At 44.3% G+C, this 14454-nt stretch overlaps 1 protein-coding gene across 1 annotated transcript; it reads left to right on the top strand.

Annotated features, from left to right (window-relative positions):
* The first annotated feature begins 13457 nt into the window (after positions 1–13457).
* Positions 13458–14235, top strand: LOC311311788 (hemoglobin subunit beta-2-like). The gene is made up of 3 exons (XM_084441555.1): positions 13458–13579; positions 13680–13902; positions 14020–14235. The coding sequence occupies exons 1-3, from the start codon at positions 13488–13490 to the stop codon at positions 14146–14148; spliced, it is 444 nt and encodes a 147-aa protein (XP_084297681.1). The 5' UTR covers positions 13458–13487; the 3' UTR covers positions 14149–14235.
* The last annotated feature ends 219 nt before the right edge of the window (positions 14236–14454 follow it).

Genomic DNA, 14454 nt, shown 5'->3' with positions numbered 1-14454 from the left:
AGGAATCAACTTCTGCTTCACGGAACGGGGGGACTAAGGCTATATGTCTACTGACATTGAAACCACCCGCAACTGCGGATGAATCGTTTGTCTTAACAAGACTAGAGGACGGCGGAGAGTGTAAGACTGACGGAATGGAACCAGAGGATTGGATGGAACGAGCAGTGACAGCATCTAATTCCATTGCTTCAGTTTTACTTCTGTCTAACTCCAGCTTCCGAATAGCCAACTGATGGTTGAATTGAGCCTCCCGCTCCCTCTCCTTCGCCTCTAACTGCAAACGAACGAACCTCAAGCTAGGCTGGGCATCACCTCCTCCAGGAGGGGAGGGGGGAGGAGAGAACCGGGGAAGAGAAAACCGTCTAAACGTACGAGGAGGGTTAGCCTCTTTCATAGGAGTACTGTCCATCAGAGCGGGCTCCTCCTTCACCTCCTCCTCAGACGCCGTCCCAGTCTCGGACCCAGACAACTCACTCTCATCTCCCCTACCTCCTCATCCATAGGAGGCTGCTGAGAACTGAGCGGGTCAGAGATAGGAGTAGGCCCATCACCATCTGGGACAGGAGTAGCACCTTAACCTGTACCCAACACATGACATTCAACCAACAAATGTACTACAGCCTCTCTCAGCTGAGCTTTTATCAGACTACTTGAAAAAGTAACATCAAAGTGGACCGCAATAGCCCTCAAATCCTCTTTCCTACAGCGATCTATGCGCTCCAAAGAAGGATCACCAAGAAACTCCTCCAAATTAAAGGTGCTCATGACTACAGGGCAAATGTCACAACCAGTAACCAAAACCAACAACACAACCAGACTAACCCAACCAACAGCCCACTAACGTGCACCCAGCACACCAACACTGCCCCATTGGCCGCCCGAAGGGATCACAGATCCCGGACGAGCCCCCATTTATGTTACGCCCCCTGGTGGCTCGAGGCAGAAGAGCGCAACATAGGGCGACACAATGGGTCAGTGAGGGTGCAAGTACACAAAACCAAGAGACGAATATGCTATAAAGAATTTATTACCAAACAAAGGCAACACAGGGAAGTCAGTGAGAAACTAAATGTGGCACCAAAATAAAGAACCAAACATAAATCCCGCCCCTCCCATAACAGGTGCAAAGCACCCAACAAAATACAAGGAATGGTGACCACAACTAAAACTGGGGTTCTAACAGAAAATAACTACATGTTGGTGAAAGAAATGGAAACCCCGGGGTGTCTAAGGCCTGCTCACTGCTCCCTGTGTGCAAACAGACAAAAAGGGTTAACAAACAAATACAACTTAAGTGGGCTGGTAAGCAAAACAAGGATCAGGTTAACAACTAATAATACTACATTGAAGCTCCAACAAAAGGTTAACCAATAACGCAAACAAGAAAGCTAAACAAAACCGCTCTACATACCCAAAGCTCTGCCACCGCTCAGGTAGCAGAGACAGAACTGAACACAAAAGGACATATATATATAGGGGAGGGACACCAGGCGATTGGATGATTGGGGAGGTGGGCTGGAGAACCGGAACAGGTGTGAATGATGAATGATGATTGGAACCAGGCGGCCGCATCTGCTAGAAGCTTGACAATGAAGAAACAGAAGGGGGAGACAAAAACAACACCAAGACAACACCAAACACATACTGGGCCCAAAAGAAAACAACACAGCCAACACAAACAATACGTAACACAGACATTCCAGAAGAGGGCCATGCCCGGGCCACCCTTTACTCAGAGAAGGCCTCTTCTTGCTGGGATTGCAGCTGGCCAGGCTCCCCCCGAGGGAGAAAAAGTATTTTCCAAGATTTAAAAAATAAAAAATAAAAAAAGGTAGAAAATGTATTTATTTTGATGACATTCGCAGTAACAGCAAGAAATTGTCAAGGTTACACGTTTTCTGTGTTACCCATGGAGGTGTTACCTAATCCGCAGTGTTCCAACACACCACCACTGCTTCCGTTTCAATTTGTTACATTTTGTCGGGGCTGAATTATACCTCCATGGGGCTGAATCGCTAGGGGAGGGGGGTTAACAAGGCAACACAGTGCAGAAACAGGACCATCCCACTCCGCAACGACGAGCTTGCGTGTTTAATAATGTGTATGTGATGTGGATGTTGATTTGGAGCCAGTGCAAAGATGCCAGGATATGGGTGATATGGTATTTACACACTCCCATCCGGATCCTGGCAGCACTGTTCTGGATGTACTGGAGCTTTTGTGGGAGGAAGAGGATGAGTACTTTTTCTTTCCTTTTTTTCTTGAGTTACTGATATTTATTTAGCTTTTTATGTATAAGACTTTAATTTATATGTATATTTCTGTAATTCCACAGTTGCTTTGGCAATATGAACACTTGTTCTTTCATGCCAATAAAGCCCATTGAATTGAATTGAATTGAGAGAGAGGAGGAGGAGAGAGGAGGATGAGCCAGAGAGATAGAGAGAGAAGGAGGAGGAGCCAGAGAGAGAGGAGGAGGGAGGATGAGCCAGAGAGAGAGAGAGAGGAGGAGGAGCCAGAGAGAGAGGAGGAGGAGAGGCCCGCCGGCCCGCCTCCTCCTCCTCTCGCTCTCTGGCTCCTCCTCCCCTCTCTCTCTCTCTCTGGCTCTTCCTCCTCCTCCTATAAAAGAGAGAGATAGAGAGGTTCCTCCTATAAAAGAGAGAGATAGAGAGAGAGAGAAAGAGAGGAAAAGAAAGAGATAGAGAGGATCCTCCTATAAAAGAGAGAGAGAGAGAGAGAAAGAGAGGAAAAGAAAGAGATAGAGAGGATCCTCCTATAAAAGAGAGAGAGAGAGGAGGAGGAGCCAGAGAGAAAGATAGAGAGCGCTAGAGAGAGAGAGAGAGAGAGAGAGCGCGCTCTCTATCTCTCTCTCTGCCTCCTCCTCCTCCACTCTCCCTCTCTCCGGGGCTCTCTGGCTTTTATACACCCCCTGGCCGACGTCACAAGGGCGCTCTGTGACGTCACGATTTACAAGACTCTTTTGACAAAACTACCAACTTTGTGAGTCACAGTTGAGTTCTAAAATCACTTGATTGGCACTTTTGGTTACATTTCTGACAGTGTACTAGACGTAGTCAGCCGTAAGCGGTCATCCGTCTTATTTCTAGCCACTAGGAAAGACGTTGCCATAAAGCAGGGCTGCCAAGTTTGACCAAAAACTGGAGTGAGATTTATCCCCTTCCCCGTTAATTTTATTGTCGAGCGAGTTGTTGACAGGGGGGGGGGATTGATCATTTTTAGTGTGATTGTCGCGCGAGTTGTTGACGGGGGAAGGACTTTTGCCCTGAATTCTGCACCTTTGGTCGTGAGGCGGGGTTCGTTCGATCCACCCGATCCCCCCCTGGCTACGGGCCTGTAGTATGTAAGGGTTGGTCATTTCTCCGCGTGAGAATTGTTATGTGTGGCGTGTGAGCGTGAGAAGAGCCTGAAATGCGTGTGTCTCACGCTCAATGCGTGAGACTTGGCAGCCCTGATACCATATGGGACTGTGGTGCCGGTGCGTGCTATGTAGGCTACAGTAGCCTACAATCAGCAGTCTTGTGCAAGTATAGCGGTGACGGAGTTAGGGGTGGGGAGTCAGGGAGAGTCAGAGGGGGGACACGAGCCTTGCTGATGAGGATGCTGATGGACTCGATAATGGGGGTGTAGAAGAGTAGCCTATCATCATCGTCTTTGGCAGGTTGTATTTCATCAGCTGTCTCAGGAAATACATTCTGCTGTGCCTTGGAGCTGATGTTTCCGCAGAGATGACCAGGGAGTCGTTCAGGATGATGGGGGGGGGGGGTTCTTCCTGAAGTATAGAACCATCTCCACTGTCTTAAGAGCATTGAGCTGGTTGTTTTGGAAGCAGAGAGAACAGCCCGTTGCCCTTCAGGATCCTGTTGGCCTTGGTCTTGCATCTTCTGGTGTAGATGTCCTCGAGGTGGGGGAGTGGTCCCCCTGGTTGGCTCTGTGGGCTGCAGGGGGTCTGTGATGGAATTGAGGTGCAGCAGAACAAGGCGAACATCGGACTAAACCAATGAGTGTGCCTGTCACTTACATCACATATTAGCCACCAGGTGGCAGTACAGGGCTGAGACACGTATCCTCCTCCCACCGGTCCTCACCCAAACAGACGGCCCTGGTGCATGGTCGGTCTAGTGCCCATGGTCTAGTGCCCTAGCCACCAAAGGTCTGTTCTTGTCTGTGGTCAAGGACCCATGGCCTAGATCAAATAGCCTAGACACTGCAGATCAACCTAAGAACACCACCCCTACCGTGAAGCATGGAGGCGGCAGCATCATGTTAGGGATGCTTCTCTGCGGCAGGGATTGGAAACTCACAAAGACAGAGGCCACATTGCTTACAAATGTGCTAGTGGCAAGTATTTTGTTTGTAATTAATTTAGGAAAATATGTCAATATGTTTTCTTTTTTGTGACATTGTAGAGTATTTTGTGTTAATCAGTGACACAAAAAGGACATTAAATCAATTTTGATTCCACGTTGTAACACAATAAAAAGTCAAAAAGTTCAAGGGGGTGAATACTTTTTATACTGTTTATATCAGCCTATAGTTTAACACTGAACTATTTTCTTTCTTTTTTTTTACAATTAGGCTAATAGACTCAATCACGAAGATAATTCAGTCAGCCCCCCCCCCCCACACACACACACATACGACAAAACAATTCATAACAAGCCGATTTTCAATGACAAGCAAACAATCGTTCTGCATCTCTCTCTCTCTCTGCTGTCTCTCTCTGCTCTCAATTCAATTCAAATGACTTTATTGGCATGGGAAACGTCCGTTTATTGCCAAAGCAAACATCACAAAAATCTTCAAATATACATGTAAATACGAAATTGGTGAAATGAATGAATAAGTGTAGGAATATTTACAAATGTATTTAAACTGGTACTTTTAAGTACAGTGCGCGATGTGCAGGGATACTTATTGATAGTCTTTAAGGTGGTTGTCTTCCACGGATGTCCTTTTCCTGTCACAACTCTGTCTCTCTCTCTCTGCTCTCTTCATCTGTCTCTTTCTCTCTCTCTCTCTCTCCCTTTCTCTCTGTACTTAAAGTGACATCTGATTCGTCTGACTATACAAGGACACAGAAAGCATTTCATATGGGACAGCGACCAGAGGGGACACATTCCATTCCTAAAATATACCCCTTCGCCTACTGAACTCCCCCAATTCATGCCCCTGCTGCATTGTTGACTGCTTGTCAATTCCTTGTTGATTATGGACTCAGAGCTCTACATAAAGTGGCAAAGGTAGAAATGAAGCACTTTGGCTCTGTGGCCTAGTGGTAGAGTGTCCGCCCAGAGACTGGGAGGTTGTGGGTTCAATCCCCGGCCGAGTCATACCAAAGACTATAAAAATGGGACCTCCCTGCTTGGCACTCAGCATCAAGGGTAGGAATTGGGGCCTAGATCACCACTGCGGTGATAAAAATTCACACACTCAGGTGTGTAACAATCAGTGGAACTTTAACTGAGATATGTCCGGGGCGGGGTCTTCCAGACTGTTACGCCCCCTGGTGGCTCGAGGCAGAAGAGCACAACATAGGGCGACACAATGGGTCAGTGAGGGTGCAAGTACACAAAACCAAGAGACGAATATGCTATAAAGAATTTATTACCAAACAAAGGGAACACAGGGAAGTCAGTGAGAAACTAAATGTGGCACCAAAATAAAGAACCAAACATAAATCCCGCCCCTCCCTTAACAGGTGCAAAGCACCCAACAAAATACAAGGAATGGTGACCACAACTAAAACTGGGGTTCTAACAGAAAACAACTACATGTGGTGAAAGAAATGGAAACCCCGGGGTGCCTAAGGCCTGCTCACTGCTCCCTGTGTGCAAACAGACAAAAAGGGTTAAAACAAATACAACTAAAGTGGGCTGGTAAGCAAAACAAGGATCAGGTTAACAACTAATAATACTACATTGAAGCTCCAACAAAAGGTTAACCAATAACGCAAACAAGAAAGCTAAACAAAACCAAACCGCTCTACATACCCAAAGCTCTGCCACCGCTCAGGTAGCAGAGACAGAACTGAACACAAAAGGACATATATATATAGGGGAGGGACACCAGGCGATTGGATGATTGGGGAGGTGGGCTGGAGAACCGGAACAGGTGTGAATGATGAATGATGATTGGAACCAGGCGGCCGCATCTGCTAGAAGCTTGACAATGAAGAAACAGAAGGGGGAGACAAAAACAACACCAAGACAACACCAAACACATACTGGGCCCAAAAGAAAACAACACCCAACACAAACAATACGTAACACTTCCTCCCACAAAGAGTCAGCCTACAGCTGACGACACTCCAAACCTCCCCATCACATCAATCCCCCCCATCAGAACAAACCTTCTGGGCGCACAAATTTACGCACGAGACAGGGCATCAGCAAAGATATTCTCGCTGCCCTTCTTGTGCCGAATAACCAAATTATAATTCTGAAAAATCAAAGACCACCTCATTAGTCGTCGGTTGTGGTTGTACATACGCTGTAAAAACACTAGTGGGTTGTGATCAGTAAACACGACCACAGGCTCAGCACTAGACCCAACATAGACCTCGAAGAACTGAATTGCAAGCAACAAAGCCAAGGTCTCCTGCTCGATGGTAGAATAATGGCTCTGGCAGGAACTGAATTTCTTTGAGAAATACCCAACTGGATGGACCAACCCTTCCCTCACTTACAGTTTTGAGGCAAAAGAGACTTTGCGTATGCCTTTCCCCTGAGAACACCTTTGAGGCAATGAGGGTCCGTCAGGGCCTTCCCTGCAGGCCCTATCATTTTTGAGAAGTGTTTTTTGTTGTTGTTGTAATTATTGTATTATTGTTTAAATTATTCATAATATTTTATTTAAATTATGTATTTGCTTTTAAAAATCATTTTGGTTCGATTTTAATTGGCCAGCCTATTACAGCCATAAACCCCTCCTAAGCCATTGGAACTGAATCATACAGTTAACTCTGCCTCCCAGAGCTTTTTGTGTCCTTGGCTGCAGGGCCTCCATACTAGGTATAAATATGGAGTGACAGCTCCATCAACCAATCAGAATTTGATTTGATGCAAAAGACCACCCCAAAGGCCTTCTGTGCAGGCCCTGTGTGTAATAGGCTTTCCGTACAGTGGGGGCGTAGTTCTAAGTGGCTGAGTGATCGACCGAGAAGAATGGCTGCCGCAGCTGATAACGTTAGTAGCCAAGAAGTGGATATCGTAGCTGACTGGCTCAGCAAACCATTTTCTCAGAGAACCTTTCAAGCAAAAAAAGAAATTACTGAACAAGAGAGACCAAGACCTAAGCTGGAAGGGCTAACGCAGCCAGGCAAGGGATTCGTGAGGCACTTTCAAGATGCTATGACCGATACGACTGGCTAACGGCTAGCACAGTAAAAAAACAACTTTTCTGCTGACCATTCTTGCTTTTCAATACAGAGCAGGACTGGGAGTAATAAATCTGTCAGAGAAGGCCCTGTGATATACCCCACGTTATGCTACTGATTTGAGGGATCCACTTGTCACTAGTTGTGCCTCAAACAGAATTTGCATATCCAGAACTGCGCATTTTGTGGCCTGTGAGCATCCCAATATAATTAATGGATGTGTGAAGGGTCCAATCATAATCACATGACTGGCAAATTCATCATGGGTAGGGCTTTCAAAAAGACTCGAAGCAAAGAATGAACAAAGAATGCCGGCTATTCCAGACCCACTGACCCATGTCAACGGTGGTTAACTCTGAACGTTTCAGTAGCTCATGAACAAGCGAGTTGTGTGTGAATAATGAGACATCAGAAAACTTTACTCACACTATAGCTCGAAAACAAATAACCCTATGATGTTCAAACTTGGTACATATATTCTGCCCAAGGTACCCTGAACCTGATTAGATTTTGGAGCAGATTCGAATTACGTGGCGGATCCACAAATAATTTTTCTCTTTCCGTATGAAAGTGTAGTTATTCATACTTCCGACTAACAACTAGTGGGCAGCAACGACTACATCTTTACATTGCATGCAAGCCTCCCAAAAAGCTCCTAATAAAAGCCTCGTAGCCTATTTCTGTCCATGAGAAAAATATATTTTTCCAGCGGATATCTAAGTTAATACAAGAGTAATCTCTCTCCAGACTCAAATATTATGTTGAATCGCTGCAGTCCGCATACTACATAATAGAGTCTGTGCCACTTCACCACCCAAGCTGGCGTTCTGAGGGTGTATTGACGGTTCAAAATTTAAAGAGTGACAGGTCGTAGCAGCAAATGACAGACGCTAGCCCAGGTTAGATGGGCGGGGCATATCTATGGGTGGGAACAGCGTGGGAATGCCTGATTGCAAAAGTCGTTACTGATTGGTGTCGCAGGGATTCCTGCAAAACCAATGAATTGCTAGGATTTGAGCACCAGATTTTTGCTGGAAGTGTCCCAGACCCATAGAGTGCTGCAGCATGCAGTAACGTAGTTAGCGTAGCTTACGTAGTATCAGCAGAAGAACTCTCATGGGTCTGGCGTTGAGACTAATGCCGCGTTCCAGATAGGATTTTGAGCTCGTACGACTTCAAGTCACGACTAACGACTTCATAGCGTTCCAGGCAAACTGTCTGAATGCGTGGCATTCTGGATAAATGTAAACAAGCCGATATGGTAAAAGCTTGAGATTTGGCACATTGTCAGAGCTGACAAGCTAAACATTGTATGCCTCATTTCGCTATGCTAAGAAATTGTACGTTACATTTTATTTATTGACATCATCGACTTTTCGCCGTTTGCATGGTCACGTTCAGGTTTACCTTAATGTTAGCTAGCTAGCACTAGCCATCTCTTGCCAACATATGTGGGCATCATTACATACACATAGCAGGTTGTAGTGCATAATCGTTTGTATTATTTTGATTACAACGTACAAATTTACTTTACGTTGGCCTTTAAGTTATCTTTGTCGCCATACCCATGGGGGCTGCGATCTTGCTTAGAGGGTTGTGTGACGTCAGAGAGCGCAACTGGGAGTACATCGATCTGTACGAGTTCACGGGTGGGAAGTTACGGGTTTGACTGCCATTCCAGAGCATTTTCACGTGTAGGAAGTAGGAAAAACACAAGTTACGGGTTGCCTGGAACGCACCATAATAAAGATTAATCTAGGAAAAGCAGTTTTGTGTTCATACTGTATGTGTGGTATTTATTCATTTTGGGAGACTCCTGCGACTGCACTAAGCAGCAGTCAAGCAAGGAAGTGATTTGGCATGCAAGAATGAATTCGCGGATGTTTAGGCTCAATCTGTCCATGGAAAAAAGTTATTTATTTTCCGGAAAAAAAATATTTTTCAAGCGAGTCTTGGAATACAAGATTGATTGATCTAGGAAAGCAGTTTTGTGTTTGCTTGTGTTTATATGTGTTCCCTGTTAGGGTTTGAGACTGGTAGGTGGAGGTAGGACCCATAAGCACACAGCAGGCAGGCAGCGCAGGTTCAAAGAATAAAGATTTAATATAAAAAAAATAGACAAGGAAGTATGAATGAAAAATCTTACTTGGTTTAGTTTAGATTTCAAGAACACGCTGAGTGGTCGGTCAAGCTGGTTTCAAACAAAGACAATAGGTTTATTCTGATGTTTACAGTTTGCAAAGCGGACTCTGAAAACAGGAAGTGCTTCCTGAGTCAGAGTGGTGAATCTGACTCGGGAGTGATACCTTATAACGTGAGAAAGAAAGTGATATAGTTTCAGGATGAAGAGGACAGGGAAGTGGTCACACAGAAACAGTTTGTAGTTTTAACAGACTGATTCTAGGGGAACGAACTACAAAGCTAGAACAGTCAGGTAGGAAAACAAAGAAAAGAACAAAATGATGTAGGTGACATTAGTGAGACTGAAATTTCATTAACCCCGGGAGTTAAAGTGTCCTAGGACAGACTAACCCTCAGGGGTTAAAGTGTCCTAGGACAGACTAACCCTCAGGGGTTAAAGTGTCCTAGAACAGAATAACCCCCCCCCTAGGACAGATTAACCCCGCAATACTCAGGCCAGGGGTTAAAATATCCTAGGACACTTTACCCCTGGGGTATAGTTTATCCTAGGACACTATACCCCCCACACTCCCCAGTTTTGGGCTCTGGTCCATGGATTATTATTTTAAAGTAGGCTAATCATGAAGTTCAGGTTGGTTCCGCCCATCAATGTGGCGCATGAAGATTAGACCTACAGATCATTCCTCGCAACCTAAAATTACCTTTATAGTTCCAGCCTAATAGTAATTTGTTGGGGGGACGGGTTTTCTACTGTGTTGCTTCCATAAAAGTGGAAAGTTGGAAATTGGTCTTAATTACTCTCGTCTAAGATTACTACAATTACTTCTATGAACTTTTGTTAGAGAGCAAAATTTGTGACTTTTTTTTTTATTACAGAAAGACAAAATGGTCAACCTTCCCAATTATTTGTGGCCTATACTATAACCTGAAACCAGCACTGTAAACTCTGAACATGGGGTACTTACCCAGTACTTACCCAGTACTTACCCAGTACTTACCCGGTATTTACCCAGTACTTACCCAGTACTTACCCGGTACTTACCCGGTACTTACCCAGTACTTACCCAGTACTTACCCAGTACTTACCACGTACTTACCCGGTACTTACCCGGTACTTACCCAGTACTTACCCGGTACTTACCCAGTACTTACCCAGTACTTACCACGTACTTACCCGGTACTTACCCAGTACTTACCCAGTACTTACCCAGTACTTACCACGTACTTACCCGGTACTTACAGGTAATACAGGGTACTTACCTGGTACTCATATGGAATTTATATTTGTTGAAGAGTAGGCTACTGACCTTTCGACCTCAAGGTGATGGCTTATTATGTCCCTACCACGGCTTATAGAACCTCACCACCAGGTTTTATTGTTATCCGTGGCTCATGAATCTAATATGTTATTCCTTAAACTACCATCACGAGTCAATCAGTCACAGCCTCTCTTAAAATGCTTCTCCCAATTCTCTCTCCCAAATGTGTGTGTGCTCCAATGCGCTCTCTCTGTGAGAGCGGTGCCACTTGATTTAGACCTCTGTTCGTGCTCACAGCTCAAAGGTCAACTCCTCAGTGTCAACTCAGACACACGCATTCCTCTTCAACCTCCCTCTCCAGAGGAAAGGCCCAGGTTAGACCCTCTTTAGTCGACCTGGGTGTACGGGCCTAATCGCCCTGCTGTAATACCTTTAAGCTAAATCATCAATTCAATGCAATATCAAGCAAGATATATCAATACTCACCAAACCAATAAAGGCGAGGAGAAAATATCTGATGCAAGGGTAAAAATCTTTATATAAAATTTGGTATTATACATAAGTTATACAGATAATCCAGTTACATGAAAAATATAGGTTACAAAAGAAAAACATGAAAGAGAATAGCTCCCAGGTCTCCAGCCTCTGACTTCTTCCACGCTGCTTGTCGAGGCTGGCTGCCTGTATGGTAATTCCCCTTCCCCCTCCCCTCCCCTGGTATTGTTGCCTTGTATTTTGTATGTTGTATTGCATTTTGTATGTCGCTCTTTCTTCCTTTTTATGTGTTATTTGTATTGTGAAGTGCTTTGTGCATTCGTGCTGTGAAAGGCGCTATATAAATAAAGTTTACTTACTTACTTACGCCTCTGTTGGTGGAAAGAAAAGTCTGACTTGCTCCATTCCTCTGTTGATGGAAAGAAGAAGTGCCTCTCTCTCCTCACAAGCTGTTTCTTGAACCCCCTTCCAGGAGGGCAGGGTATTGACGTCACGTCTCTTCGGATGAACAGTCCTTCTCTCCTCCCTGGCAGATTAACAATCCCTGCATGCAACATCTTATCTCTCTCTCACCCAAAGCAGGACATCACAGAATATATGTCTAATTAACATCTTATTAAATATCCTACTTTAAGCATTACCTATATACTCAAACAGTTGATACATGGATACATTCTCCAATCATTACATTGTCATTACTGTCTCACACGTATACGAGGTTACATAGTTGATCTTGACTAAGAACAGATACATGACTTATAAATGTCTACTTCTACTTTAAGTGATTACATTTCCGATAAATGATATTCACTCTAAACAGTGTTACTTGTTTGATTACACCTTCTCCTTTTAACATCAATTATTCGCAACCTCATACAGGAAAGTTGTTTGTCTTCAGGCAGTTCATCCAACAATATTCCTTTGTTCCTTCTGATAAGCGCCAGACCCTGGCTAGAGGGGAGCTAGCCGGGCCCTTGTCAGTTCCATGTGTGTGTGGACCATTCATTATTCATCCATCCATCCGTTTTTTAGAGGGATCCACTTATAATATTTATTACTACCTTTCCGGCCTGTCCCAGGTGCTTGGGCCGGATCTGCCCCCGTAGGCCTCTCGTCTCTCATGTCTGACTCTTGGGCCTAATGTTCCAGCCCTTGGTGCACTTGACAGTCCACCTCGTTCATGGCTGGTGGTCGGGATCACTACAACATTTATTATATTTTCCTTAAATTGTGGAAAGAGATTACCATGGAAAATGTAAGCGAACAATCTTTTTCTGAAATGGAAGCAACACGTTTATGGAAGCAACACAGTAGAATATCACCCCCCAACAAATTACTATTAGGCTGATACTATAAAGGTCATTTTAGGTCGCAATAAATTATATGTGGGCCTAATCTTCATGCCCCACATGGAGGGATGGGTGGAACCAACCTAGATTTCATGATTAGCCTACCTCTGTCAATGACCTAAAATGCCCTCTAGCAGGAATGCTGCATTAAAACACAACAAAGTAACAGACTAGAATATAAATTTAGTAGGAAAATATAGGCTACAGAAATTGGGGGGCAAAAAAAACAAGGTACACAAAAAATTAGTAGTTACTGAGTACCTTATTGTCTTTTGTCTTAGTATCTTTTGTGTACCTTATTGTAAGATCATACATCATACAGAGTAGCTACTAGTCCTCCATTACCTCATCATTACTTAATCATTAGTTAATCATTAGGATGCATTGTTAATAAGTAATTATGCATGTGAAATCATGTGGTGTCATTTGCATTCAATAGTGTAACATGTGGAGTTAATCTACTAGGCTTACTCCTAAACCATAAAACGAGTCCTTATTCAAATGACCAAGATCATGGGATCAATTTGAAAAGCAAAATGAGATACGAATAGGAAAGTTTAAATAGGCACAATAGTGTGTATGATACAACCTTTAGCCTATCACCAAAGTTTATAAACAGTCAAAAAAGAAGAAAAGAGCCACAGCCTCTCATCGATCTCGAAAATTGAGATTATTCTGTCTAGAACTCAGCCCAGTAAAACAGCAAAGCCACCCGACCTTGGCCAACCGGCCAACCTGTGGGTGGAGTCGACTTGAGAGATTAACTGACTAGGCTATAAAAACTGAGCAGTCTGTCAAAAAGAACACAATATTTCTCACCGCCCTGAGTAATATCTGAGAGAGAACATGGTTGAGTGGTCCGACCAAGAGCGCGCGATAATCGCGAACATCTTCGCCACGATGGACTATGACGTCGTCGGGCCCGAAGCCCTGCAAAGGTCGCCGACTCTCCACATGCACTTTGTCATTATGCATAGAGACTATATTTTCTCACTGTTTCCTTCCTCAGACTTACCGTTATTTTATTATACTTTGCAGGTGCCTGATTGTGTACCCCTGGACAATGCGGTACTTCGGTAGCTTCGGAAACCTATACAACGCCGAAGCCATCAAGGAAAATCCAAAGATCGCCGCTCACGGAGTAATTGTGGTGCACGGACTGGACCGTGGCATGAGGGACTTGGATAACATGAAAACCACCTATGCTGCTCTGGGCCTAAAGCACTCGGAGGTATTGAAAATTGATCCTGACAATTTCCGGGTAAGTTTGCTTCTCCCTTCAATTTCAAAATAGCATTGCCCACTCTTTAAATTCTGGACATAAAGGCAACTTGCGTGCACATTTGTTTGATATCGATGTTGTTTTATTTTTGTCTAGCTGTTTTCCGACTGCCTGACCATCGTCGTTGCCTCGAAAATGGGCAATAAATTCACCTGCGATGTTCAGGCCGCTTTCCAGAAGTTCCTGGCTGTTGTGGTGTTCTCCATGGGAAGGCAGTACCACTAGACAGCCATCAGCAGAAACAGAGAACCATCTTTTGACCTTTGTTTGGTCATTTACCATCATGTTTTTGTGAATGAAGGAAAATAAAGTTGGTCATCAAATGTATTGCATGTAGTATTTGTGATATATTCTTGTCATCATTCATCTTTCCTTTTAGTCAGTAGGCTGAATGACATACATTTCATTCAAATATATTCTGAACTAAAAATGGAGGCCAGAGAACATAGACGCACAGAGCCACAAAATGCATTCATGGGTGGAGGTCTGTGCCCTCTGAGCACCATTTCTAGTTATTATTTCAGGCCTTTA

Source organism: Borostomias antarcticus (assembly GCF_949987555.1).
Source record: "Borostomias antarcticus genome assembly, chromosome: 7".
NCBI classification, from domain to species: Eukaryota; Metazoa; Chordata; class Actinopteri; order Stomiiformes; family Stomiidae; genus Borostomias; species Borostomias antarcticus.
The sequence above is the reverse complement of the archived record's forward strand: the minus strand, read 5'-3'. Positions and strand labels throughout refer to the sequence as shown.

What these genes read in the sequence shown, in the direction of transcription:
- LOC311311788 (XM_084441555.1), top strand. Translation starts at nt 13,488, where the DNA reads ATGGTTGAGTGGTCCGACCAAGAGCGCGCGATAATCGCGAACATCTTC. An exon ending in GGGCCCGAAGCCCTGCAAAG is followed by an intron (nt 13,580 to 13,679) that starts GTCGCCGACTCT and finishes TATACTTTGCAG; the next exon opens with GTGCCTGATTGTGTACCCCT. An exon ending in TTGATCCTGACAATTTCCGG is followed by an intron (nt 13,903 to 14,019) that starts GTAAGTTTGCTT and finishes ATTTTTGTCTAG; the next exon opens with CTGTTTTCCGACTGCCTGAC.